Source organism: Perognathus longimembris, chromosome 1 (genome assembly GCF_023159225.1).
Source record: "Perognathus longimembris pacificus isolate PPM17 chromosome 1, ASM2315922v1, whole genome shotgun sequence".
Lineage (NCBI taxonomy): Eukaryota > Metazoa > Chordata > Mammalia > Rodentia > Heteromyidae > Perognathus > Perognathus longimembris.
Genome location: NC_063161.1, coordinates 159,477,109 through 159,503,490, shown reverse-complemented (window position 1 = coordinate 159,503,490; position 26,382 = coordinate 159,477,109). Strand labels below are relative to the sequence as shown.

The 26,382-nt window shown below is 55.2% G+C and overlaps 1 protein-coding gene across 3 annotated transcripts; it reads right to left on the bottom strand.

The window, feature by feature from the left end:
* Positions 1-3,214: 3,214 nt before the first annotated feature.
* Positions 3,215-12,665, bottom strand: Gfi1b (growth factor independent 1B transcriptional repressor). Of its 3 annotated transcripts, none has more exons than XM_048352861.1 (7): positions 12,613-12,665; positions 6,791-6,904; positions 6,316-6,427; positions 5,432-5,703; positions 4,854-4,991; positions 4,456-4,621; positions 3,215-3,693 (listed from the first exon to the last, which is right to left on the bottom strand). In XM_048352861.1, exons 2-7 carry the CDS (start codon positions 6,821-6,823, stop codon positions 3,515-3,517), a joined length of 900 nt encoding a protein of 299 aa, XP_048208818.1. In that variant the 5' UTR covers positions 6,824-6,904; positions 12,613-12,665; the 3' UTR covers positions 3,215-3,514. The 3 variants fall into 3 exon arrangements, with proteins under 3 accessions (XP_048208818.1, XP_048208834.1, XP_048208826.1); XM_048352877.1 differs by having other exon boundaries at positions 4,456-4,723; positions 6,316-6,441; positions 12,613-12,659; XM_048352869.1 differs by lacking the exon at positions 12,613-12,665 and adding an exon at positions 12,504-12,543.
* Positions 12,666-26,382: the final 13,717 nt, after the last annotated feature.

Genomic DNA, 26,382 nt, shown 5'->3' with positions numbered 1-26,382 from the left:
AGCCGCCTTTCACAGCTCAGCTTCCCCACGCCCTGCTGCAGAAGTGGCTGAAATCTTGATAGTGGCTTCACTTTGTTTAGCAAACAAGGAGCATGCAAAGTGGCTCTTGGTCCTGTGTGTGTGTGTGTGTGTGTGTGTGTGTGTGAGAGAGAGAGAGAGAGAGAGAGAGAGAGAGAGAGAGAGAGAGAGAGAGAGAGGAAAGAACCGTCAGCCCCGCAGGTCGCCACCCTCCTAACAGTTGCCCCAGCCCGGGGCAGAGATGGTGAGTGGCAGAGGCTTAGACCCAGAGCCTCAGCCCCAGAGCCACAGACCCATCCAGGAGAGATAACTCGTGGAAACAACCGCGGGCCTCAGTGGGCAGGAGGGGAACTGGGGCTTGAAGAAGGAGACAGCCTTGACTCAGAACCTAATCCTGACCCCAATTCTGATTTGCCCTCTGTGTGACCTTGGGACACTGGTTGATAGCGCCTCTCTCCTTTCTCTTCTCTTCCCTTCTCCTCCACTCCCCCTCCCCTCCCCCTTCCTCATCTCTCTCTCTCTCTCTCTCTCTCTCTCTCTCTCTCTGTCTCTCCCTCATCCTCTCCACCCTCAGTCAAATATTAGGAAAACCCTGAACACCAGTTCACTGCTCCTCTCCCCCCTCCTCCCCCCTCCTCCCCTCCTCTCCTTGGAGGTGGATGCACCGAGGTCCCCATGAGATCTGCCTACCGTATGCATTGCTCCCTTGAAGCATGTTACTTGTGAAGGCCCATGGGCCCCTGTGGGGGTCCCTGCGGTGACAGTGACATGATCTGGAGGGGTTGGCACTGGCTGGCCCGGGCTGGAGGGCCACGCCAGCCCACAAGCAGCTCTGCTGCCTTCCTGCGGGAGCTGCCCACAGCCACCACTGGTCGATCCTTGACAAGGGGAGCCTCAAAGTGGCCAGGGAACTGGGCAGTGCCAAGCAACGTGGTTCAAGAGTCCTGGGTTACAGCTGCCCCACTACAGATGGATGGATCCAAAGTGTGGTAGCCGCACACAATGGAATCCTACACAGCGATTAGAAATGGTAAAATAATGGCATTCGCAGGGAAATGGTCAGAGCTCGGACACAGAATGTTGAGTGAGACAAGCCTAGAACACAGAGAACAAAGGCGCATGGTCTCCTTGATATATGATTCTTACAGTGTGGGGGGGGGGGCAGAGAACAGTAGAGATCAGGTCTGCAAAATGACAACCTTCTTTTCAAATGGTATTTCCACATGTTTGGGTCAGCGACTTTACATTATGTCTCTAAAGCCAAACAACTACTAAGCAAACATAAAAAGGTCTAGGATAGACCTATCAGAGGACCACAGGAGCTCAACGGCTATGTACACGTGATCATAGAAGATGAGGCTAAGTAAAAATAACTCCAAGAGAAGGACACAGGAGGATTTTATTGTTGTTGTTATGTTTGACATACTAGGTGAACTTCCTTTGGCCTACCCCCTGTGGTCACTGTATATGATTTGGGTACATGGGATATTGTATATATGCTTATCTGAACTAGGGAAGGGAAAGAACAATGAGGGAGGGTGTAACAAATATGACAAGAACTGTACTCGCTGCCTTATTACGTAACTGCACCCCCTCTGTACATCACCTTGTCGATAACATTTAATTAAAAAGAAAAAGAAAAAAAAAGAGTCCTGGGTTAAAACACAGCCCACAGAGGAAGCAGCTGAGACCCTGGGGTTGCTTCTGGGTTTTGTCATTACTGTTCAGCTCTGTGGTTCTGGGGATCAAACCCCATACAATCACATAGCCCTGAGCTATGCAATTCTCTCTTGCAGTGAAGTTTCTCTTGGAAATGTCCTCCCCTCCCTGGGCAAGGGTAACCTCCACTGTGTGTGTTCTTTTCATGTTGCTCCCTCTGTGAAGTGGGCCAGCAGTGTCTCCCTTGCAGGTGCGGAGCAGGCCAGGGGTTTCCACACACAGTCCCTCCCCTGGTCCACCGTCTGCGAGGGCTTCCTCCAGGCGCGTCCAGTGCAGGCCACCTTCTCCCCAGACGCAGGTGCTCTGCTGCCCACTGCCACCCAGGGCCCAGGGCCCAGGGGCCGAGGGGAAGAGGAACCAAGGGCTAGGACGACCCAGGGAGACTCCATGGAGGAGGCGGCTTTGAGAGGCCGTGTTCCAGGGGCAGGACTTCACGGAAGGACTCGGTGACGTGGCCACACCTGGCTCCGGCACGCTGCTCTCCACAGGTGGTCTCAGGAAGTCCTTTCTGGCAAGGCCTACCTCTCTACCGGGAAGAGGCTGTAGGGTTTACAGAGGAGGAGGCGGAGGTGGGGGGGCACCGGAAGTCACGCAGCTGGGAACTAGGGGGTCACAAGAGGGGGGACCATTCTGCCTCCCCTGAGTGATGACAGTTGCCCTGCGGTGCCAGGTGGACCCAAGGTGGCAGACCCTGTGAGCGGAGGCAGACAAGGTGGCAGACAGAAGCGGGGTCCCTGGCGCCAGGGCAGGTGGCAGGAAGGCGGGGGCCACAGGAGTTCCCCAGCCCCGGAGCCTGCACGGCCCGAGTTTGCCTGGGAGGATTCCCTCTGGGCTCTGCCCTGGGAATGGTGAGCGCGGTGCTGATCTATGAAGCCATCTCAGGTGTGTGATTTGTTACAGCAGCTGCGAGAGGCTGATACCAGCGCCGGCAGCCCCAGCCCGGCCTTCCGCCCTCTCCCTCCGCTCCCTCCTGACCCTCTCAGCCCTCCTCTGTTTTGTTTTTTGGCCAGTCCTGGGCCTTGGACTCAGGGCCTGAGCACTGTCCCTGGCTTCTTTGTGCTCAGGGTTAGCACTCTGCCACTTGAGCCACAGCGCCACTTCCGGCTTTTTCTATATATGTGGTGCTGGGGAATCGAACCCAGGGCTTCATGTATACGGGGCAAACACTCTACCACTAGGCCATATCCCCAGCCCCTCTCAGCCCTCCTCTGTCCCCACTTAACTCAGTTCCTCTGTCCCCTGTGCTTGTCCACGGTCCCCTCGGCCCTCTCCCCGAAGCTTCCTGCTGGCCTTTGGACCTAGTAGGTGCTTCATAAATGCAAGTCACATGCAAACAAATACGTCTTTATTTTTATTGACAGCAGGCCCCGACAGTAACGGCTGTTTTCCTTACCCTGAGGCCTGATGGTGGCCAAGGAGCCCTGGGGAGAGGGGCGAGGGGGCCACACCCCCAGGGGGGGAGGGGAAGGGGAAGGCAGCCGGAAACGGGTTTTAGGAGAGCTAAACTCAAAGGTTCCCGAGAAGCAGGCAGGAGGAGGGGTTCTCTGTGAGTCCCAGCTCCCGGCTCTTGGCACCCCCCTCTCTCCCTGGGGTGCTCCATCCTGGAAGACACCCGAGCAGCCTCTACAGGCAACTCTGCCTCCGAAGACACCCCCCCCCCCCCGGCCAAGCCTGAGTCCCCTCCCTGGGTGGCAGGAGGAACGTTGGTCCCGAGGATCCCTCCGTGAGAACGGAGGCCCCGGAGCTGGACGCCAGCCTCCAGGGGCCAGGCACCGCGTCACTTGAGGTTGTGCTGACTCTCACGGTGTCGCCGCAGGTCCACCTTGCGCTGGAAGCCCTTGGCGCACAGCTCGCAGCTGAAGGGCTTGAAGCCCGTGTGCTTGCGGCTGTGGGTGATGAGGTTGGAGCTCTGGCTGAAGGCCTTCCCGCACACCTGGCACTTGTGGGGCTTCTCACCTGCGACGGGGGGGGGGGGGGGGGGGGCGGGGTTAGGGTGGCAGGGCCCCACCCGTGTGTGTGCCTTCTACAACCTTACTATGTGTTATCTCATGACCTAGCCGCATGCACCTTAGAAAATCATGAGAAAAGAGAGCTACGCAAAGACACACTTCTCCTTGGCTTATAGGCTGGTTAACATGGGGATACGCCCCCCACCCCACCCCCACCTCTTGTTTTATTAATACGTCCCCAGGGCTGGCACAGGACCTGGCTCAGGAGAGGTACTTGGTTAATAGCAGGAGCCGCTGACTAATGGAGCGTGCAAATCAGTGTGAATGAGCAAGTGAATGGACGCGTGAGTGAAGACGCGAGGGGTCAATGACTGGATGGATGGGGGAGCAAGGGAATGGGGGAGCTGAAGGAAGCAGCGAGTGAACGAATGAATGAGTGGATAAGCACGGGAGCAGGCGGGTGGAGAAGCCGGGGGGCACGTGGGCGAATGAGTACGCGAGTGGGTGGATGCCGAAGCGAGTTTGTGAATGAATGGGCGGGTGGGTGGAGCCCTCGCCCCCTGGGAGGGTCAGGACAACGGACAGCATCGTTCATTCATCACCTTTCTGGGTCCCTTCCTGGGCCTTCCTCTTTGGAACGACCCCCTCCCCCCACCCCTCCCACCCACCCCCACCCCCCTCCCCCCACCCCTCCCACCCCCCCCCCCCCCCCCCCGCCCGGCCCTGAGGCTGGGGTGAGGGGCCGGCGGGAGGCGGCGGGCACACTCACCGGTGTGGATGTACGTGTGCTTCTTCATGTCGGACTTCTGGTGGAAGCGCTTGCCGCAGAACTGGCAGGGGTAGGGCCGCGTGTCCGAGTGGATGAGCAGGTGCGTGGACAGGGTGGACGAGCGCTTGAAGGCCTTGCCGCACATCCGGCACTCGAAGCTGCGCTCCTGCCGGAGGAAACGCGGCCCCGCCGGGGGGTCAGGCGCGGGCGGGGCCTCGAGGCTCTGCGCGGCCCAGCTGGGCGCGGGACCGGACCCGGCCGGGGTGCCCTGAGGAAGAGGACGCTCCGTTGGGGTGGCCTGGAGGAGCAGCCCCGGGGGGGGGGGCGGGGCCGGGCAGGGCCGGGGCTGGGCTCCGACCTCGTCCGCGTGCACGGACGGGGCGGCCGGCCGCGCTCACCTGCGAGTGGACGTGCGTGTGCTGCTCCAGGCTCACGGCGTGGCCGAAGGTCTTGCCGCACACCTCGCAGGCGAAGGGCCGGGTCCCGCTGTGGGCGCGGCGCACGTGCACTTCCAGCCCGTGCGGGGTGGAGAAGACCTGGCGCGGGGCGCGGGGCGCGGGGCGGGGCGTGAGCAGCCCGGGGAGGGGCCCGGCCTCGCCAGTTCCCCTCCTCAAGTGCTCCTGGTTCTTCACTGTCCCTGGGACTCCGTTTACCATCTATAATACTATGGGGTCTCAATGGGGCAAGCCCCACCCAGAGGCTGCCAAGTGGTAATGCTCTCAGAGTTGGCCAGAGCCGTGTGTGTGTGCACGCGTGTGTGTGCGCACGCGTGTGTGCACGCGCGCTGATATGAGGCTTGAACTGGGGGCCTGGGCGCTGCCCCTTAGCTTAGGTGACTGTCCACCCTGAGCCTCTCCCCTCCCCCCCTCCCCCGGGGCTCCCAGAGCTCCTGGCTGGGCGCAGTCAGGGCTTGGGTAACGAGGAAGACACATGTTGAGGACGCAGGGCAGGGCCTGCTCCCCACCGCGCTGCTGACCTTGTTGCACTTGACGCAGTGGTAGGCGTCCATGCCTGGGGAGAAGCGGAGGCTGAAGTCCAAGGGGGGCTCCGTGCTGGGCACCAGGGGGCTGCCGTACAGGTGGACCGAGCGCTCCAGGAAGGCCGACTGCATGGTGGAGGGAGCTTGTGGGTAGCTGTGGCCGTAGGTCGAGGCCAGGGTATCCCAGGAGAAGCTAGGCTTGTAGAAAGGGGGTGACTCCGAGTGGGGGGAGTTCCCGTCTTGGGGTTGGGACGCCACCGTGGACTCCTCTGTGAAGACGAGCACACAAGGACAGAGGCCCGGGAGTCATTGAAAACGTCGAGCAGAGTCCACGCCTCCGCCGCCCACCAGCCGCCGCCACGGCCTCGCCGGGAGGGGTTCAGTGGGCTGCCCCCCTGTTTATTGCTGAGGGGTGACTGTGTCCTCAGCTCTCCTAGGCTCCAGGCACCCCCATCCCCACCCAGGACACACACTTCTCACTAAAGGCACTCTGACTGCTGCTGCTGGCCACCACGCTTCATCCGGAACCAGCGACCCGCTCAGGGGCCTCCAGGAAGGTGCTGGAGTTCATGCCTACGATCCCAGCCACCGGGAGAGAGAGAGTCAGGGTTTGAAGCCAGCCAGGCAGCAAAGCCTATGAGATTCTTATCTCCAATTAAACACCAAAAAAAAAGCTAGAAATGGCGCTGTGGCTCAGGTGGTAGAGTGCCAGCCTTAACCAGAAAGAGATAAGGGACAATGTCCAGAAGCCAAGAACCCATGGCCTCCAGATGACCTTGCCAGTCTTCCCTGACCCCAGGACCAGAAGAGGCCCTGTCCTCAGAGCCCCCCCTCCCCGGTCCCCTTGGCACAGGCAAGGAGAGGGGTCCCCGACCACTGACCTGGCGCCGAGGCCATCTTGCTCAAGCCCTGGTCCAGCTCCGACTCCAGTTTGGTGATGCTCCAGCCCAGGTGCCGGTGTGGGAACAGGGTGCTGGGGCTGCCGCTAGGGGCCTGGTCCCGGGCCACTGTGGAGGGATGAGACGCTAGTGGGGAGGGGGAGCCTAGGGAGAGACCCCTCACCCCAGGATGGGAGGCAGGGACGTCTCTGAAGAGCCCACCCTCCATTGTCCGTCCTCAGAGGTTCAGTCAGGACTCACACATGCCAGCAGTACTGGCGCCAATCCCCGAGCTCCATGCCGCGAGCACTAGAGGGTGAGTGATGGATGCATCATTCATTCACTCATTCATTCATTCATTCATTCAACCTGCTTCGCCTGAGCTCCTGTTCCCAGACACGGAAAGGGTATTTCAGAGGGCCGATGGCCAATCAGGCAGGAGAGAGACACTGGCAGGCGCAGAGGTGCCCAGACTCACCAGGGGCAACAGCGGGAGGCCACACCAGGTCATCCTCTGGCGTGCGGGGCTGGTGGTAGGTGTGAGCCTTCTTGCTCTTCACCAGGAAGGAGCGTGGCATTTTCCACCTCACACCTGCAAGATGAGGGGGCCGGGAATGGCTCACAGGGACAAAAGACACACGTCTTTGGGATTTCAGAGCCCCCTGCAGAAATTTAACACCCGTGGAACTGAGTTGAATAGTTTTCCTTACAGGTCACTGCCCGTGGGAGTTCAGGTGCGTGGCACGGGTGGCAGAGCCGCCGGCCTAGCAAGCACGCATCTCCGAGTTCAAACCACGGCACCACAAGAAAAAAAAAAAAAAAAAGAAAGGCAAAAAAGCGAGTCCCAGCTGGAACCTGCTGAGGTGACTTCTTTGGAAACAGCTCTTTTCCCCCTTGTCTTTTTAATGTAACCGAGTGGAGGTGCACTGGTACGGGCTGAGTCAGGGGCTTAAACTCAACGTGACCAGTGTCCTTGCAAGAAGAGAAAGCCATGGACACAAGGTCACAGACCCCCCCCAGGGAGAACGCCACGTGGCAGCAGAGCCACCCTTCACCCCGTGCCTGGGGCTCACGTCTGGAGAGAGTTGAGTTTCAAAACCAGGCTGGGCAGGAGAGGCACCGAGACTCTGATCTCCAATTCACCACCAGGAAGCTGGAAGTGGAGCTGTGGCTCAACAGCACTGAGGCCCTGAGTTCAAACCTCAGTACCAGCACCAGAATATACCTTTTTAGGCCATGCTTCCACAAGGAGGGCTGGCGGCCCCCAGGAGCTGGGAGAGGAGGCGTGGAAGCCCTCCCCGGACGCCTGTGGAGGGGACCAGCCATACTGGCACTTGGCTTCTGGATGTGTCGACCCAAGAACGATAGGAGGAGCTGTCTCCGTGGGTTTCAAGCTGCCCAGCTTGTGGACTGTGTTCATTAAGGCAGCCACAAAGCCGGTCCTGCTCACTGGGAGAGGGTGCGCTTGGGTCTGGCAGGGCAGGGGCCTGCGTGAGGTAACACATCGTGAAGCCTGCTGCTCTTTAGAGGCTACAGACAGAAGCGGTCTGAGCTTAGGTTTGGATCAGAGGGACCTAGGTGAGAATCTCAGCACACTGCCATCTGGGGGCACATCTTAACCTCTCTGGGCCCCTTTCCCTTCCCTTCCCTTTCCTCCCTTCTCTCCCCCCACCCCTGCAGGTACTGGGGTACCAGGGCTTGAATTCAGGGACTGGGCACTGTCTCTTAGCTTTCTGAGCCACAGCTCCACCTCCAGCTTTTTTTGTGTGTGGTTCATTGGAGATAAGAGTCTCTTGGACTTTCCTTCCCCAGGCTGTCTTTGAGCCAAGATCTCAGATCTCAGCCTCCCAAGTCGCTAGGATTATAGGTATGAGCCGTCATATCTCTCAGGTGTGATGCTCGACCAGGCAGTACTGAGGGGAAAGAACATTCCAGCCCTTAGTACAGGGGAGCCTGGCAGAGGGGCTGCAGCCAGCTAGAGGGGAGAGCTGGCAGCCGGCGATTGCAAAGCTGGATTAAGCTGCAGGCTCGGAGCTGCTCCAGAATCCAGAGAGGGGAGGGACCTTCTCTCTCGGAGGAGTGGAGGGAGGCCCAAGAGGAGCCTCCCCCCTCCCACTGGAGGCCTGGTGTCCCGCTGTGGACTCCGGAAGAAGTGGACATCCACCCACTTCACCATCCAACTCCTGGGTGGTTCAGCCTGGCACCACCACCGAACCCCCAAGTGTCGAGGCTGGGAGCAGACATGGAGGCCCAAACTGGTCCAAGGATCTGCTCAGGTCGGGGGGTGGGGTTCCTCCTCTGCCATCCCCCCTGGTACCATCTCCACCCCCAGTCCTCACACCCCCACCCCACTGTGGGTTCTCAGGAGGGTCCCTGGGAGACAGTGACTTCTGGGGGTGACTGTCCACCAAGCTCAGATGCCCTGCCCAGGCAGAGGCCAGGGAAGAGCCGTCTACACCCTGCTCCCTGCCCTGGGCAGCTGCCACGCCGGGCTGCAGTCACGATAGGGCTCAGAAGGCGGGAAAGGATTTCAGCTGCTGCTGAATAACAGCGAGGGCCGGGCGATAAGGCCTTGGCCCAGAGCTGGATGGGAGGTAAGAGATTAGAAGAAGCAGCTTAGAGCTCTGCCTTGCTTGGGAGAGAGCTCAGGAGACACCCCTCTCCCCAGAGCCAAGCAGGAGAGACCCCGGCCCGGTCCCCTGGCCTACAGCCCCGCCGAGCGTCTGGACAGCGCCTGCTCCAGCCGATCATGGTCAAGATCTGCTAAGTAGGGGATCAGAGTTCAATGTCGGGAGCAAGAAAAGACCTTTGAGTAGCACCAAGAGTAGGAGGCTCTCGGGTGGTGACATCTGGGCCCAGGCATCTCCGCGGTCCCTCTCTGCTGTCTGAGCAAAGCTTCCTCCTCACGACCCCAGCAGGCAGGGCCTGCACCCCAAGAACTTTATCCTCCTTGGACATGTCCTTCTCCTCCTGCCTCTCCCCTGCAGCCAGAGCTCCTTCTCCCTCCCCTCCTCCTCTGGACCCACACTTTGCTTCAGGAAAGCCCCAGGGGAGACAAGACTCTAGGTAGAAGGGAGGGGGTGCCCCATCCATTAAGAACTGGGTCCCCCTGGACTCTGGTTCTGTGGCCTTCATCACCATGATCTCTGAAAAGATGACCTAGGTTATCTCCCTACACACTATTTTATTAGGAAGGCAACTAGAGCCCAAGGGGGTGCTGAAGACTGAGATGGGCACGCTCCGGGAAGCCAAGCGTCTGCTGGTCCTGCTTGAGTCCCTTCAGCTCCATCCTGCCCCGTCATTGCACAGGAGGAGCTCTGGACCCCAAGGGAGAGCAGGGCAAGGCCGGGCTCTACCACGGTCCTCACAGAGGCACTGGAAGGGCTGCGGAAGGAGCGGAAGGCCCGGTGCCGAGGCCGGGCACTGCGGGCCACACCCAGAATCCCAGCTACTCAGGACGCTGAGATCTGAGGACCACCGCTCAAAGCTAGACTCTTCACCTCGAATAAACTATCAAAACGCCAGCAGTAGAGAGGGGTGGCTGAAGTAGTATAGCATTGCAACTTGACCTTCTGCCCTTGGGCCCACCAGCTCCCCCCCGGACCTGGGACTCTCCAGCTGTGCTGGTTACAGGGGTTGCCAGCGGGGTCTCAGTTCCAGGGGCTCCGCAGCTGGATGAAGGAGAATCCCATGTCTGCTCTGGGGGGTTCAGCTGAGCCCCATCTCTTCTCTCTCTGGTATTGTCTCTCCGAAGCCTCACAAAGTGGCAGCGACCCCCGGCTAGGTCCTCCCAAGCCCAGAGTGGAAGCCAAACACAGCCAGTGAACTTCCCTTTGGCCCTTGTGAGCTGAGTTTCAAGAAGAAAAGGAAGAACAAGAGGGAGAATTTAAAAAAAAAAAAAAAAGAAGAAAAGAAAAAACAGGAACCAATCACCTATAATGTAGTTAATTAACAACCACTGGTTTTGATTCACACGGACCCGAGCTGAGAACTAAGAGCAGAGATTGTGAAAGAAACCCCGGATTTCTTCAGAAAACAGAGGCGTTGATGATATCGGGGCTCCGGAAGGAAGCCCCGTGTTACCATCCATCCACAGGGCCCTGGACTGCAGTCAGAATCTCCGCTCCTGTCTCCGGGAGGGGCACAGCCCGCACCCATGCTGCACCCCCAGTCCCGCTTCCGGGGGGGTGTCACGGTCCACCAGCTTTGATGTTCCCACTGGGAAAGTCCTTCCCGGGAGGATGAGTCTGGCTTTGTGACCTTGAGCCTGTGAGCCGGCCTGGGTTTGGTTTTCCTATCTCTCAAGAGACGGTTGGGCTAAGAGATTTCTAAACTTCCCTTTTGCTTTACAATCCTGCGTAGGGTCCGTTGACTTTCTGCGAGGGATTGAGCCACGGGGACCGGCTCCAGCACCCCCTTTTCAGAAGGGATGGGAATCCCACGGCAGCTAGCAGGGCACCCTTGGGACTTCCTTTATGTACAAAGACACGTACACCCCAGAACGGTTCCACGCAGGAATCGCTCACACCCGCAGAGAATTTAATGCCTCAACTCAGTGGATTGGCTCCCGAGAGCAGGGTGTCGGAGACATTTGTGTGCTCACAAGCACACAGAGGAGAAGAAACAACCGAAGGTCTAGCCACAGACAAACGGAGGCGCGAACTCCAAGACCAGTTGATGGAATATTCTTCAGCCTTGCAAGAGAAGGAAAGCTGACACTCGGGATGTGATGAACGTTGAGAACATTTTACTGAGCAAACTAAGCCAGTCAGAAGGGCGGCAGATCAAATGGACTCTAGTGGGCAAACTCACAGATCACGGGCTGGAGGGGGAAGGCAGAGAGGCACTGGTTGACAGGTCCAGAGTTCAAGCCTTCCAAGCTTTGGTTTTACAGCCCTGGGAAGCCTATTAGCACCTGTCTCAGCTATTTAGGATGCGGAGGCTGAAAAATTGCTTAAGCGCAGGAGTTCAAGACCAGCCTGGGCAACATACCAAGACTGTGACCCCCCCAAAAGAGTAAGGGGATCTGGGAAGGTAGCTCAGTGTTAGAGTGTTTGTCTAGGATGTGCAAGGCCCTGAAGTTAGCCCCCAGAAATGTGTGTGTGATTTGGGCTATCCCAGAGTCGTCTAGTAGGTAAGTTCCTGAGCATCGTACCCTATCCTCGTGGGAGGCAAGGGGAGCCGCTGTCCTCCCTGTGAGACACTCCAAACTTACATCACCCTTGGCTCTCTGACATTCCCCCCCCCCAAGAACTTTCTGCAGGAGAAGCACGAGTGTACCGCTCCCCAAATCTGAGAGCCAGAGGAGCTGCGCATCTTCTCATCGATCGCAAGCCTTGCTTCTACGAACTGGGGCATGGCCCAAGTGGTAAATAAAGCGTATGCTCAAGTGAGCATGAGGCCCCGAGTTCAAACCCTGGTGCCGTAAAAACAAAAGACAAAAAGAAGAAAGGAGTGTGAGGGAGGAGGAAGGAAGGGAAAGAAAGAGAGAAAGAGGCAGAGAGAGAGAAAGAAAGAAAAGAAAGAGAGAGAAAGAAAGAAAGAAAGAAAGAAAGAGGAAGGAAGGAAGGAAGAGCTCTGAGAACAAGCAACCTCGCCCTGTAATGAGATGAGGACGCGTGCTAAGAACCCCCATGTAGCAGGTGCCGCTCGGTGAGCAGCCGCCTGCCCGTCTGCCGTTGTCCTTCGGTGTGCTCCCCACGAGGGATAGAGCTGGACTTCCTCTAGAACAATGGTCCTGGCCCACACCGGCAGCCGGTGGCCAGTGGACATCTTCCCGACCAGCCCCCTTCTCGGCGAGCCCGTCCCCAGCCACCTGCACCCTCGAACTCGGCTTCTTCTCCAGAAACAGAGAGACCAGAAGCGACTTGAGACAGCAACTCCCACCAACCACCCTGTTGTGCCCGGAGGCTGGGGTCACCTTGTCCTCACCCCTCAGGGGGCTCCACAGGGGGAGGGTGCCCCATTCTCAGGGATCCTGGGAACTTTGGGGCCCAACACTGCTTCAGAGGGGACCCAGCACCTCGGGGGCCTGGAGCAGGTGCGGCTTGCACCGGGAGACCGGGGTGCGTGCGAAGCCTGACTGCTTAGAACCAACTTTTGGAAACTGTCAGGGGAGGCACAAGACCCCGTCCTCACCCCACGGCCGAAGAGAAACACACGCACCCCACCAAGCCCCTGCTTCCACCCACCTGAGGCTTCCCGGGAGCTCAAAAGGAAAGGGGGGTGTGGTCCAGCCGGGGGCTCAGCCAGACGTGCAGCTTTCAAGGGAGGCTGGGACACCCCCTCGGTGACACTCACCTGCCGGGCGGGCGGAGCTGCGCCCCCTGACTCCCCGCTGCTGTGGCGAACGGGGTGGCCTGGCCCCGAGACTCTCTCCACTCTGTCAGCTCGGTGACTCTCTGCACAAACAGATACTTCTCCTTTTTCCTCGGTTGTGTGTGCGCGCGCGTGTGTGCGTGTGTTTTCCTCTTCTGTTTCCCTCCCTGATTTTCAATCTGATTATTTGTGTCAAAATCTGGCGGCGAAGCAGGAACCAATGGGGAGCTCGCGCGAGCGGGGGGTGGGGGGGGGGGGGCGGGGGAGGGGGCCCCATTTGCTTATCAAAACTTTCCAGGAGTGAAACCGCTGGCTGCTCATTGGTAACCCTCAGCTCGCACAGAGAACCGTCTCCAGCGAAACATCTGGAAGGAAAGAAAGGAAAGGTCAAGTTATGGAGCTTAAAAAAAAAAAAAAGTTAAAGCGTTTACTTCCCAATTCCTGCCTTGGTATAACTTTTTACATTTTGTTTCCTTTCCTCTTCCTCTCTTCCTCTCTCGTTTGCTCTTTCTCTTCGTCCGCCCTCGCTCCCTCCTTCCCCCTCCCTTCCTCCCCTCCCTTCTCTCTCTCCCACGCCCTCCTTCTTTGCCCCCTCTTCTCTCCCTCCTTTCTCCTTCCTTCTTCCCTTCCCCTCTTGGGTTCAGCGTTCTGGCCGTGGGGTCTCGGGGTGCGGGAGCCCCACACTGACCCATCCAGGGAGATTTGCCACGAGGTCAGGTGGTCTGCAGAGAGCAGCTAGAGCCGGGGCCCTGGGAGCCCTTAGCCCGATTGAGCGCGGGGTCCCACGACAAGCACCGGCTGCCCTCTGGTGGCGATGGGGGAGAGAGGGAGTCCGGCGAGGGGTCCACACGCTTGGCAGCGCCCCCCCCCCCCCCCAGCTCCTTCCTGCTCTGTCCTGTGTGGAAGACTGATTTATGCCAGGAGGTTTTGCATAAACGGGGGACTCCACAGAGTAGCACTGTTAGCTGATTTGCATGCTTTTCCAGCCGGCACTAGAGAGATTACATTTCCCTCATCAAGAAAACAGACTTGGCGACAGGAAGCCTCGATTGAAACCGCGAGTCCAAGGTTCGACGTGGAGAAAAGGGGGTGTTTCGGGTGAGGCCCTTTCTGCCCAGCGGGCCAGGAGAGAGGTTCCAGGAGGTGGGCAGGGAGGGATGCCAGGGGCGGGCTCCCCACCACGAGACAGTCGAGCCTGTCCTCAGCCTCGCTTCTTGGCAGAGAGAGATGTAAAAAAAACATCCGGAATATTCTCAGGATGATGCAGAACATTTTAGTAATAATAACAGCATTTTTCTAAAATTTCCCAACCTGGATAAATCCTTTGTGTTCTTGCTTCATGATAAACACATAGTCGGCATGTCTTTTCACACTGAGCCTTACTCTATTATTTTATCTTATTTTGTTCTGTTTTATTTGTCAGCACTGGGATTTGAACTCCAAGCCTCATTGGTGGTGTGTGTTGGTTCCGGGACTTGACCTCAAGGCCTGGACACTGTCTTTTAGCTTTTTTGCTCAAGGCTGGCACTCTTCCACTTGAGCCACAGCTCCACTTCCAGGTTTTTGGTGGTTAATTAGACATAAAAGAGTCTCACAGACTTTGCTTCCCAGGCTGGCTTTGAACCTTGATCCTCAGGTCTGTCTCTTGAGTAGTTAGGATGACAAGCGCAAGCCACTAGCACCTAGCGGTGCTTCATTCTTGCTCAGCTTGCTTGGCTGGCCTCTAATAACTGATTCATGGCAGCAGCACAGCTTTTTGCTGAGCACAGTTGGGAACCAGGAGCTAGGGGGCTGTCTCACTTCCCTCTCGCTGCTATGACGATAGGACAGAGACTAGGTGGTTTGTAAACCACGAATGGTTATCACTCGCCGTTCTGGGGGCTACAGTGAGAGATCAGGGTGTCTGGACAAGGGCTGCTTTCTTCAATGTGGCACTGATCACTGGATCCCCATATGGTGTATGTGGGGGGGCATCGAGGAAAACTAAGATTGCGTCTTCACAAGGCAGAAGAGCTAGATAGAGAGATGGGCTCACTGCCTCCAGTCAAGGGCGTTGATTCAATGAGGAGAGGGCTTCATCTCTTGCTCTGTTGTTTACATCCCAACATGAATTTTGGGAGGATGTCTGTCTTCAAACCACAGCGGGTTTCAAACAAAAACCAGGAAGGGTCAGGCACCGGTGGCTCACGCCTGCAATCCTAGCTACTCAGGAGGCTTGGATCGAAGGACTGCAGTTCAAAGCCAGCCTATGAGATCCTTATCTCCAAGTAAGCTCAAAAAGCTGGAAGTGGAGCTGTGGCTCAAATGGTAGAGCATCAGACTTGAGTTAAAAAAAGCTAAGGGACAGTGCCTAGGCCCTGAGTTCTTTTCAGTCCTGTCCGTCACGGCCCAGGTCAGCCCTCAACCCCTGTGGCAAGCCGCCTAGATTTCCCAGGGTCCAGTGGATTGTCTGTGGTTTGCAGGAGCTGGGGATCTACCCTTGGGTTCCCGTCCTGCAGGACTGTGGGGCCTCTCCTCCCAGTTGGCTTGCAGGCATGATATAGATCGTAGTCAAGATGCTAGCCTGCAGATAAAGGGGCCCAGGTGGCCCCAGGCCAGACAGCGAGGTGAGGGCAGTGGTAGGGCCTCGCATGGAGACAGCTCGGATGAACGCAGATGGGCTCAGGAAGCTGTGTCTGAGAGGGCAGGGGTTGTGGGTCGTCCAGGTGTTCTGCTGATGGGCATCAAGGGCCACGCTAGGGTTTCAGCCCCTCACTCCACCCTCGCATAAGCTGTGTGTCCGGAGGCTTTTTATTTTCAGCCTCCAAATGACCACAGAATGCCACAAACATGATTGGAGCCCTCCTAGCCCTGGGGCCCTAGGCGTGGGCCTGATGACCCTCGCCCTACCGGGGCTTCTGCAGAGCCGGCGCTCCGGCCCACGAAGCCATTCTCCACGCGGCCACAAGGTGGCGTGCCTCGTTCCCTTTAAAGGAATCTGTAGCTACAGGTTGCTGTTCAATCGCAAGAGTACTATTTGATCAGAGTAGAAATGGAGAAAATAAAAGAATATGAACCTGCTTCCCCCCGCCCCCATGAATATTCTTGTGTGTGTGCCGTTCTGGCGCTTGAGCTCAGGGCCTGGGTACTGTCCTTGAGCTTTTTTTTTTTTTGCCCAAGGCTAGCGTTCTAACGCTTTGAGCTACCGCTCTACTTCTGGCTTTCTGGTTATTTATTGGAGATAGAAGTCTCATGGGCTTTCCTGCTCAGGTTTGCTTTGAACCATGTTGTTTAGGTCTCAGCCTCCTGAGTAGCTAGAATTACAGGGGAGAGCCAACAGTGCCCAACAGTGTCGTTTTTTGTTTCTCTATTCTCTGCCTTTATCTCCCTCTGTTTTTTCCTCCCTCTGTATCTGTCTCTCTCTCCTTTCTTCTCCCTCTTTCCTTCTCCATCTCCCCCCCACATGTATGTGTGTACACCATCTTTCAGTTCAAATTCATCTTTATCGATCTTTGGTTGCGGAATCACATGGTTAGGAATTTTCCCCATCCTATGATCTTAGCCCTTTTCTTCAGTCTGCCTGCCTCCAGGGCTCCCAGACAGAGCTGGCCACCATCCTGGTGGGGAAGGAAGGAGCTTTCAGGGGCACATCTACTTCACAAGGTGGCCGTTTAGTCCGAGGAGCCTGGTAGGAGAGTAGCTAGGATCATTGGGTTCAGGGACCAGGACACCTGACATGAGTGGGCTCAGGAAGAACAGCATGAACCACATGATAGAGATCAGAGTTCCAGTCCTGCATGTCTGCCTGACACCTCCCAGCAGCCCTGGGACACGATGATCAAGAAGTCCATTTGCTGCTGGGTGCTGGTGGCTCACGCCTGTAATCTTAGCTACGTAGGAGGCTGAGATCTGAGGAGCGTGGTTTAAAACCAGGCAGGAAAGTCTGTGAGAAAGTCTAACTAGCAAAAAGCCACTGGGGCTGGGGATATGGCTTAGTGGTAGAGTACTAGCCTTGAGCAAAAAGAAGCCAGGGACAGTGCTCAGGCCCTGAGTTCAAGCCCCAGGACTGGCAAAAAAACAATGAACCATGAGAAAACCGGAAGTAGAGCCATGGCTCAAGTGGTAGAGTGCTAACCTTGAGCAGAAGAGCTCAGGGACAGCGTCCAGGCCCAGAGTTCAAGCCTCACAACTGACCAAAAAAAAAAAAAAAAAAGCCACAAGTAGGACTCAAGTGGTGGAATGTTAGCCTTGAACATAAAAGCTCAGGGACAGCACCCAGGCCCTGAGTTCAAGCCCCAGGACTGGAGGAAAAAAAAGACCTTGTACAGATGCTAAATGCACGAGCTACTATCTCCCAGCAAACATTTAAGAGCGGATTCTAAAATGATGCCCTTTCTTTAATTGGACAAAGGCAACCTTAGGAGCTGGAGAAAGGGGAACCCGCAGAGCCCTTGTCAGCGGAGCAAAATTTACATGGCTGGTTGATCATTAAGGAAACCTCTGACATTTGGTTACAGCTCCATAAACTCCTGGTGACTCCAGCTTGAGTGTGTGTTCTAGGAACGCCCCGAACTCCAGCTCTAGGCTACAGAGATGGAGGCGGGAATTGAAGTTGGCCTAGTCCATGGCTAAACCAGACACAGGGACTCCAGGGGCCTCCTGCAGCCCTGGAGAGCATTGTGAGACTTGCAAGGATTGGGGATCCGGTCAATAGACCATGTGGCAGGAAGCCGGACATCAACCCCCCCCCCCAGCACAAGTGGCACCATGGCCGAGTCCACGTGGCACCTAAAGGGGGTCACAGCCCCCCCACGCACCTTGCATGATGAGAATCGTGCACGTGGGCTACGATGCCTCAAGGGGAGGCCTTTCTTCCCTCCCACCTGCGGGTGGAGGTGCGGCCACCGGCCCGCCCGGAAACATCTCCGCCTCCCCGAGGGGGCGCATCTCCGCAGAGGACCATCGGCCAAGCTTTCCTCTGCCCAGCCGTGCCCCGGGGTCTGTCTCAGCTCTGATTGGCACATCTGGGAGGCAGGGGCCAGGGTGGAAGCCACACAGAGAGCTGGAATTTGCACCCGATTTACATCTCTTTTGCATATACCCACGGCCTTTAGAGATTTCCTCCAGCCAGGCTTGCCAGATCCCACAAGGGGATCTGCTCTGCTCTCTACCTGCAGCTCCTTATTAATGTGTGCGTGTGTGCGTGCGTGTGCGTGCGTGTGCGTGCGCGTGCACAGTGTTTCCTTCCCCTCCCATCACTGGAGGACACCCGGGAGGCCGAGAGGTCCTGTGCCAACACTGAGTATGCCCTGGGTGGTGGTCTGTAAAGAAGTTCTGCAAGATGAAAGGCAGGCAGGCAGTTTGAAAAGAATGTTCCTAATAAGCTCATTTGGAAAGGAGAAAAAGTCATGTTTTGTTGGGTCCCCCCCCCCCCCCCACCCCAGTCTTGAGGCTTGAACTCAGGGCCTAGGAACTGTCCCTAAGCTTTTTTTCCCTTAAGGCTGGCGTTTAACCACTTGAGCCACAACTTCTCCTCCAGCATTTGGTAGTTAATTAGAAATAAGAGTCTCACAGGCTTTCCTGCCGAGGCTGGCTTCAAACCATGATCCTCAGATTTCAATCAAAGCATTGAGAGCAGAGACGTGAGACAGTCCGATACCTACCTTCCCAGCAGCCTGAATTACCACTGCCAAGAGACAGAAGCAGCCAGTGGCCAAGGGGAAATGAATATCAAAAGTGATCTTTAGGGCTGGGAATGTGGCTTGGAGGTAGAGCGCTCGCCTAGCATGCATGAAGCCCTGGGTTCGATTCCTCAGCACCACATACACAGAAAAGGCCGGATGTGGCGCTGTGGCTCAAGTGATAGAGTATTAGTTTTGAGCAAAAAGAATCCAGGGATAATGCTCAGGCCTTGAACCACCAGCGCCTGGCTTAAAGACATATTTCGTGTCTTGCGTATTTTACCACAATGAACCTAAAAATGCACACACAGAGACAGAATCTCATGTGAAGCATGCGTTCGTTGTCCAGGCCGGAAGGCAGAGGCGAGGGAGGCGGAACCAGGTCGGGCTCAGAGGATCTTTCCCCCTTCCAGTCAAGATCCTGCTTTCCCTATAGTGAGCACTTGGATTCCGATCGTCAGATACCCTGTCAAGCACAAGTGGAGGGGCTCTTTTCTTCTACTACGAGGTCTAAACTTTTGGGGAGTTGGAATTATTGGGGATCCACAGCCAAGCCCATAGAGTCCCTACTTGTGGGCACAGGCCACACCTACCCGACCCCTCTAGGGAGGTGCCCTGGGCTGGTATAGCATGAAAGATTTCATACAGCAATCCATTAAATCATGTGATAAACATTCCGCATACACACACACACACACACACACACACACACACACGCAGAGCTTTGGTGGTCCTGAGGATTGAACTCAGGGCCCCATGCGTTTGCAAGGCTGGCCCCCTTGCATTTGGTTCTTTCCAAGGTAGAATCTCGCTTTGCCAGGCTGACCTGTTCTGCAATCCTCCTGCTAGCACTCCTGTGTTGCCGGGGTGACAATTGTGTGGCTGTACCAGCCACCGAGCTTCCTCCGTTGTTCCGGTAGAGTCTTGTGGTCTTCCTCTCCCCTTCTTGCCTGGAACCACGGTCCCGATTTCCATCTTCCGAGTAGCTAGGATTACAGGCTTGAGCCACCGCACTTGGCTCCACGACCTATATTTGGTAATGGCATTTGTCTTGCACGCTCTCTCTCTGTACGCGCCTACCCTTGAATGTGTTTCTCCTGAAAACAAGAATATTTCTTACATAATCATGTAACTACAGGAAAAAAATCACCAGCAACTCCGTGAGCTGCTGAGCACCCAATCCACACACCTACCTGCCGGGTGGGTCAGGACCCAGAGCAATGGGAGCAATGCTCCTTTGGCTTCCTTTATGACGGAACAGCGCCCTCTGCTGATGGCTCTCCATAACGTTTTGTTTTGGTTTTGCAGTTCTTTTTCGTACGAGAGCCCAAGCCCAGGCCAACAAGGGGAAAATACTTTATGTACATGTGCAAACATGGAACAGTAAAACTTACTAAGACTGGTTTGGAAATGGACAGAGGAAAAGGGAGGAAATGATGGAGGGGGTGACTCTGATCAAGAAGCATTGCATACATAAATGGACATGTAAAAAAAAAATGAGGACTGGGAATATGCCTAGTGGCAAGAGTGCTTGCCTCGTATACATGAAGCCCTGGGTTCGATTCCCCAGTACCACATATATAGAAAATAGCCAGAAGTAGTGCTGTGGCTCAAGTGGCAGAGTGCTAGCCTTGAGCAAAAAGAAGCCAGGGACAGCGCTCAGGCCCTGAGTCCAAGCCCCAGGACTGGCAAATAAACAACAAAATGAAATCCCTTCCAGGCGCTGGTAGCTCATGCCTGTAATCCTAGCTACTCAGGAGACTCAGATCTGGAGATCGTGGTTCAGAGCCAGCGCAGGCTGAAAGGTCACCATGAGACTTGCTGGTCTTTGCTTTTGACTCTATAGTCAGTGAGTGTGTGTGTGTGTGTGTGTGTGTGTGTGTGTGTGTGTGTGTGTGTGTGGTTGGGGTTTGAAATAAAAACCTAGTGCCCTTGCTTTTTTTCTCAAGGTTGGTGGTGATCTATGTGGACCACAGCTCCACTTCTGGTTTTTGCTGGTTAATTGGATAAAAGTCGCTCAGATTTGTCTGCCCTGGCTATCTTTGAACTGTGATCCTCAGAGATCTTATCCTCTTGCCAGCACTCTGGCACTTGAACCGCACCTTCATTTCCTACTTCTTTTATATCCTACAAACCTACTGTTTATCAAAGGTGCTTGTGTGGTCTTGCTTCCGGGCCACTGTACAACTGGGTTCTCCTGCTGTAAAGTCTGTTCACTCAACGCCATTTGTCACGCTCTTGGTTAAGCCAGAAGCAAAGTTCCAACACCACCATTTGCCAGTAAGTTGATGCAACACTTCTCAGCTGACCTCCTACTCACTGGCTGGGCCTCGTGCTTCATTTATCTCCAATATTCTGTTCTGTTCTTTTTTCTTTATAAGTTATACAGCCTGAGGCATTTTGTTATACTAGTAGAAAATGGAGGAATACAGATGGCATGTTTCCTGGGACTGATGATGCTAGACTGAGTCTTCAGGCTTGTCTGCATTCTCTTTCTCTCTCTGGTGGTAGTCAGATTCTGATTGTGCGCCGTGTTGCTGCCTGGGTCAGTGGAGAGGAGAGGAGGGTAAATCCACAGCACTGAATAACTGTCAACAGCTAGAAGCCACTGGCTAACGGTATGCGAAGCTGAGCAAAGAAAAAGAATTAAAGAAGAAATTGCCATCTATAAAGTAATTCCAGTTTTAAGGATTTAAGATACACATCCATATACATTTTGCAAGGATACATAGGGTCAAATCCACTCACATTATGTGCCTTGTGATGGTTGCTGGTGAGAAAGGAGGGAATTAGTTGTGGGAAATGAAGATAGAGAGAGAATAAACAAATGGATGAATGCATACAAATAAAAGAGGTCTTTTCGCAAGCCATCAATGGCAAAGTGACTTAACTAGTGCCATTATGGCTAAATTTGTTGAGATCCTAAGCCACGGTTCCTAATGAGCTAAAATGAGATCAGTGGCCAGGCATTGGTGGTTCACACCTGTAATCCTAGCCACTCAGGAGGCTGAGATATAAGGATCAATTCGAAGCCAGCCCAGGCAGGACAACCCATAAGACTATTGTCTCCAATTAACCAGCAAAAAGCAGGACGTGAAATAGAAGCGTGACTCAAGTGACACCAGACTGGCACTGAAAAAGAAAACTGAAAAAGTTGAGGTCATTGAAATGGGTTGAGTCCTTAATTGGATATGACTAATGTCCTTATAAAGGGGTACATTACAGCCGGGCGCCAGTGGCACATGCCTTAGCTACTAAAGAAGCGAAGATCGGAGGATCACGGTTTGAAGCCAGCCTGGGCAGAAAAGTCCCCATGAGACTCTTAGCTCCAACTATCCACTCAAAAGTTGGAAGTGGTGCTTTGGTTCAAGTGGTAAGGTGCTAGCCTTGAGCACATAGAGGCTCAGAGACAGCACCCAGGCCCTGAGTTCAAGCCCCACGACCAACAAAAACAAAGGGAGTATATTACACAGAGACAAAGCCCCAGTGGACTTGCAACACTTCCTGTACCATCCTAACCTTTACCCTCTCTCTCTCTCTCTCTCTCTCTCTATATATATATATATATATAATTATCAAACTGAATTACAGAGAGGTTACAGTTTCATACATTAGGCATTGGATACATTTCTTATACTGTTTGTTACCTCGTCCCTTATTCCCCCCCCCCCCCCCCCCGCCTTTACCCTCTTACACCGGTCTCAGTGTCCACTTGGACACGGAGCTTCACAGCCAGCCTGGGCAAACAAACCCAAGACGTTCTTCTCCAATTCATCAGCAAAGAGCTGGAAGTGCAGGACTTTTTTTTTTTCTTTCCATTTTTTATTGTCAAGATGATGTACAGAGGGGTTATAGTTACATACTTAAGGCAGTGGATACATACACATTTGTCATACTTGTTACCCCCTTCCTCATTTTTCTCCCACCTTCCTTCCCCACCCCCCACCGCCTTGCTTTCATCATAAAAAAAAAACAACAAAAAACTTCCCCTTGGTGGACATTGTCATTCTAGTCTACAATACTTATGACCTCTGTGATTGCTAACAATAAAAGAATTCCTTCCAGATCGGGTGATATACACTTTTCCTTCCTTTTGCTTAGTGTGATCTGTTCCTTCTTTCTCCCTCATTTCTTCCCTCCTCCCCATTGCCCTTGAGTTGCTTAGTTTGCTCTCATCAGTGTCCACTGCAGCTGTTGGGCCCCTCTAGGGTATCCCCCCCCCGCCATATTCCACTCATTCTCTGCCCTCCTCCCAGCTTCTCAGATGTGCACATGTATACACCATAGGTGAGGTAAATACTGTAAGACTAATTGAGAAGAAGTCCTTTGCTTCCTTATCTTGGGAGTTTTTTTTTTTAAGTTTTCTTCTTTTTTTATATAACTTACTATTTCAGTTTACTTATTTATTTTATTTTTGGCCAGTCCTGGGCCTTGGACTCAGGGCCTGAGCACTGTCCCTGGCTTCTTTTTTTGCTCAAGGCTAGCACTCTGCCACTTGAGCCACAGCGCCACTTCTGGCCGTTTTCTGTATATGTGGTGCTGGGGAATTGAACCCAGGGCCTCATGTATACGAGGCAAGCACTCTTGCCACTAGGCCATATCCCCAGCCCCTCTTGGGGAGTTCTTTTCAGTCTGGAAATTAATTTATGTACATATGAATCAGTGTTTGAGTTTTACTTTTTGGTGCCTTGGGAGTAATTTTTTTTTTGGCCAGTCCTGGGGCTTGAACTCAGGGCCTGAGCACTGTCCCTGGCTCCTTTTTGCTCAAGGCTAGCACTCTGCCACTTGAGCCACAGCGCCACTTCTGGCCTTTTCTGTATATGTGGTGCTGAGGAATCAAACCCAGGGCTTCATGTATACGAGGCAAGCACTCTACCACTAGGCCATATTCCCAGCCCCAGAAGTGGAGTAATTTTTAAAAACTGATTTCCATTTTTTGGGATAGTCCTGGGGCTTGCATTTAGGGCCTAAGCTCTGTCCCTGAGCTTCTTTTGCTTAAGGCTAGAACTCTACCACTTGTGCCACAGCGCCACTCCTGGCCTTTTCTGTGTATGTGGTGCTGAGGAACTGAACTCAGGGCTTCATGCATTCTAGGAAATCACTCTACCACTAAGCCCCATTCCAAGCCCATGATTTCCTTTTTAATTAACACAAACATACTGTACATATTGGTGGAATACAGTGTGGTATTTAAACAGGTTGCCCCAGGCTTTGAACTTGAACTTGAGATGCTTCAAGAGGCATCACACCCATTCCACCACTAGGGGGCAGCAGAACACCTGGGAGTTTGGTGGGAGACAGGCCCAAACCCCCAAGGGCCAGCAGGGAGTTAGGTGAAGGAGTAGAGGTAGACTTGGAGAGGCTGGTGGGGGGTGTGTGACCTCAGAGCAGTCCTATGCAACCCTGGAAAGATCTGGTGGACGTCACGTTAGCGTTAAGTCTTGGAGGAAAAAGAGGTGCCGTCAAGGGAAGAAAGGAAAGCAACTCCTGGCCATCATAGGCCTCTGTAGGTTGTCAGGAACCCAAACCAAGTGCCAGTAAAAGCCCAATGTGCTGAGAAGACAGAAGCCCCTTCTCCACAGACGCAGGAAGTCCAGCCGGGCCTCACAAGCGGGGGGGCCCTGTCCTGCAGCTCTCCTCCCTCCTCAGGCTCTGCGCCCTTTCAGTCTGGGTCTTCGCCCTGTCCTCTTGGGAGTCGAGGGGCTGACTCCCCATCACCCCCGGGGCCTTACCACACAACCCCACAGGGCACATTGCGTGGGTGTGTTCTGAGCGACTTGGGTCTGGAGCAGGGCACTGGGAATGGTGCCCCCCAAGAGCACCGTCTTCGAGCCCTTGTGCTTTGGTGCAAATTCTCCAGGAGAAGCGGCTGGCTCAGTTGAGGAAGTTTCCTCCCAACTGAGTCTGACTGGGTGTTTTCTCTTGGCGAGGCATTAGTACCTATTTTGAGAGTGAGGTGACTATGGATCAAAGTCAGTATGACAGAAGTCATTGTTAAGACTCTGGCTGAGCTCTTGGCTTCTCCTCTCTCTGATAAGAGGGATGCCCAGTCAATCACCACTGGACACTGGTCACTCACATCTGTAATCTTAGCTACTCAGACGGCTCAGACCTGTGGACTGAGCTCAGAGTCAGCCTAGGTAGGGACATCCATGAGACTTTTTTTTTTGTTGCCAGTCCCGGGCCTTGAACTCAGGGCCTGAGCACTGTCCCTGGCTTCCTTTTTGCTCAAGGCTAGCACTCTGCCACTTGAGCCACAGTGCCACTTGTGGCCATTTTCTATATATGTGGTGCTGAGGAATCCAAGCTAGGGTTTCATGTATACAAGGCAAGCACTCTTGCCACTAGGCCATATTCTCAGCCCTCCATGAGACTCTTCCATTAACCAGCAAAAAGTGGAGCTGTGGCTCAAGTGGTAGAGTGCCAGCCTTGGGGCAGTGCCCAACCCCGAGTTCAAGTCCCAGTACCAATGTGGCATGCGCACACGCACATCCACACTCACATACAGATCCCTTTCCTTCAGATGCTTGCAGCCGCTATGGGCTTTTCACTACTCAAAGGTCCCCAAGAGGGCTGACAGGGGATGAGAAGGAGAAAATACAGAATGAGCTCTGCTCCTAGGATAAAGGGACAGGAGGGTTCATTTTTCTAATTCTTATCACGGCGCAATACGGGCGAGCAGGGGCCCTTCCATCAGCACAAGGCTATTTCTGAATTCTTGCAGCACCCACTGCACTGGTTACTCTCATACCTAGCCTCTTAACTGCAGCCTGTCTTGCACTGTGACCCAATTGGTTCCCATGACAAAACTTGTTATTCCCAGAACTCGCCCCGCGTTTTCTTCTCTGGGCTAGGCTCTCCTCCCTTGGGTCCCAGGGCCTGCCGGCTTCTCCCACGTTTCTGCTTGGTGAAACCCATCTTTCCATTTAAAATCCAGGCAAGAGCTGGCCGTGGTAGCTCGTGCACACACCTGGAGTCCCAGCCCTGGGAGGCAAGGAGGATCCGCTTGGGCGGCATCGTGATCGTCTGCTTCAAACATAAAGTTAATGACTCCAAGCCGGGCACCGACGGCTCGCCCCCTGTCATCCTGGCCACTCATGAGGCTGAGATTTGAAGATGGCGGTTCAATTAATCCCATCTCATCCCCCTCCCCACCTCCCCATCAAAAAAGCTGAAGATAGAGGTGTGGTGGAGAGTCAGCCTTGAGCCACAAAGCTAAGGAAGGGGCTGGGAATGCGGCTTAGCGGTAGAGTGCTTGCCTCGCATGCATGAAGCCCTGGGTTCGATTCCCCAGCACCACGTATATAGAAAACGGCCAGAAGTGGCACTATGGCTCAAGTGGCAGAGTGCTAGCCTTGAGCAAAAAGAAGCCACGGACAGTGCTCAGGCCCTGAGTTCGAGGCTCACCAGGGACAGTGCTCAGGCCCCGAGTTCGAGGCCCAGGACGGGCACGACACACACACACACACACCCCACACCACACCAGCCCGGCTCCTCGTTCCCCCGCAGGCTTTCACAGACGACGCGGGCAGCGCGGCTCCTCAAGAGTTGCCGGCGTGGACTTTAGCAAACGCCGCCCAGCGAGGCGGCCGCGCGGGCCCTCCTCCCTCGCTCGCTCGGCGACCCAGGCGGGTTGCGCACCCTCGCAGGCCCCGGCGCTCCCGCGGAAGCAGGTCCGTCCGCAGCTCCGCGGCTCCGCGGCTTCCCCCCCCTCCCCGCCCCTCCCCGGGCGCTCGGCGAGCGCCGGGCCGCCGCCGCCGGCGGCTCCCACCACGCCCAGCCCCCGCCGCTTGTTTATGCCGGGGCCAGCGGCCCGGGCTGGACGAGCGCCCGCCGCCCGTCACGTGACCACCCCTCCCTCCCCGCTGGCTCCGCCCACCGCGCCGGCTCTTCTTTCTGCCTCCTTCGGATCACAAGATCTCTCGGCGGCCCCCTTTCTGGATCCCTCCGCCGTCCCCGCCCCCCTCCCACCTGCAACCCCCCCCCCCCACCCACCGTTTCTTTTCTTCCCGGCCTCACCGCATGGACAGTCATAGGCTCCAGGACCAGCCCCATCGGCAGAGGCCGCCCACCTTGGTTCTCCGTCCTCGGG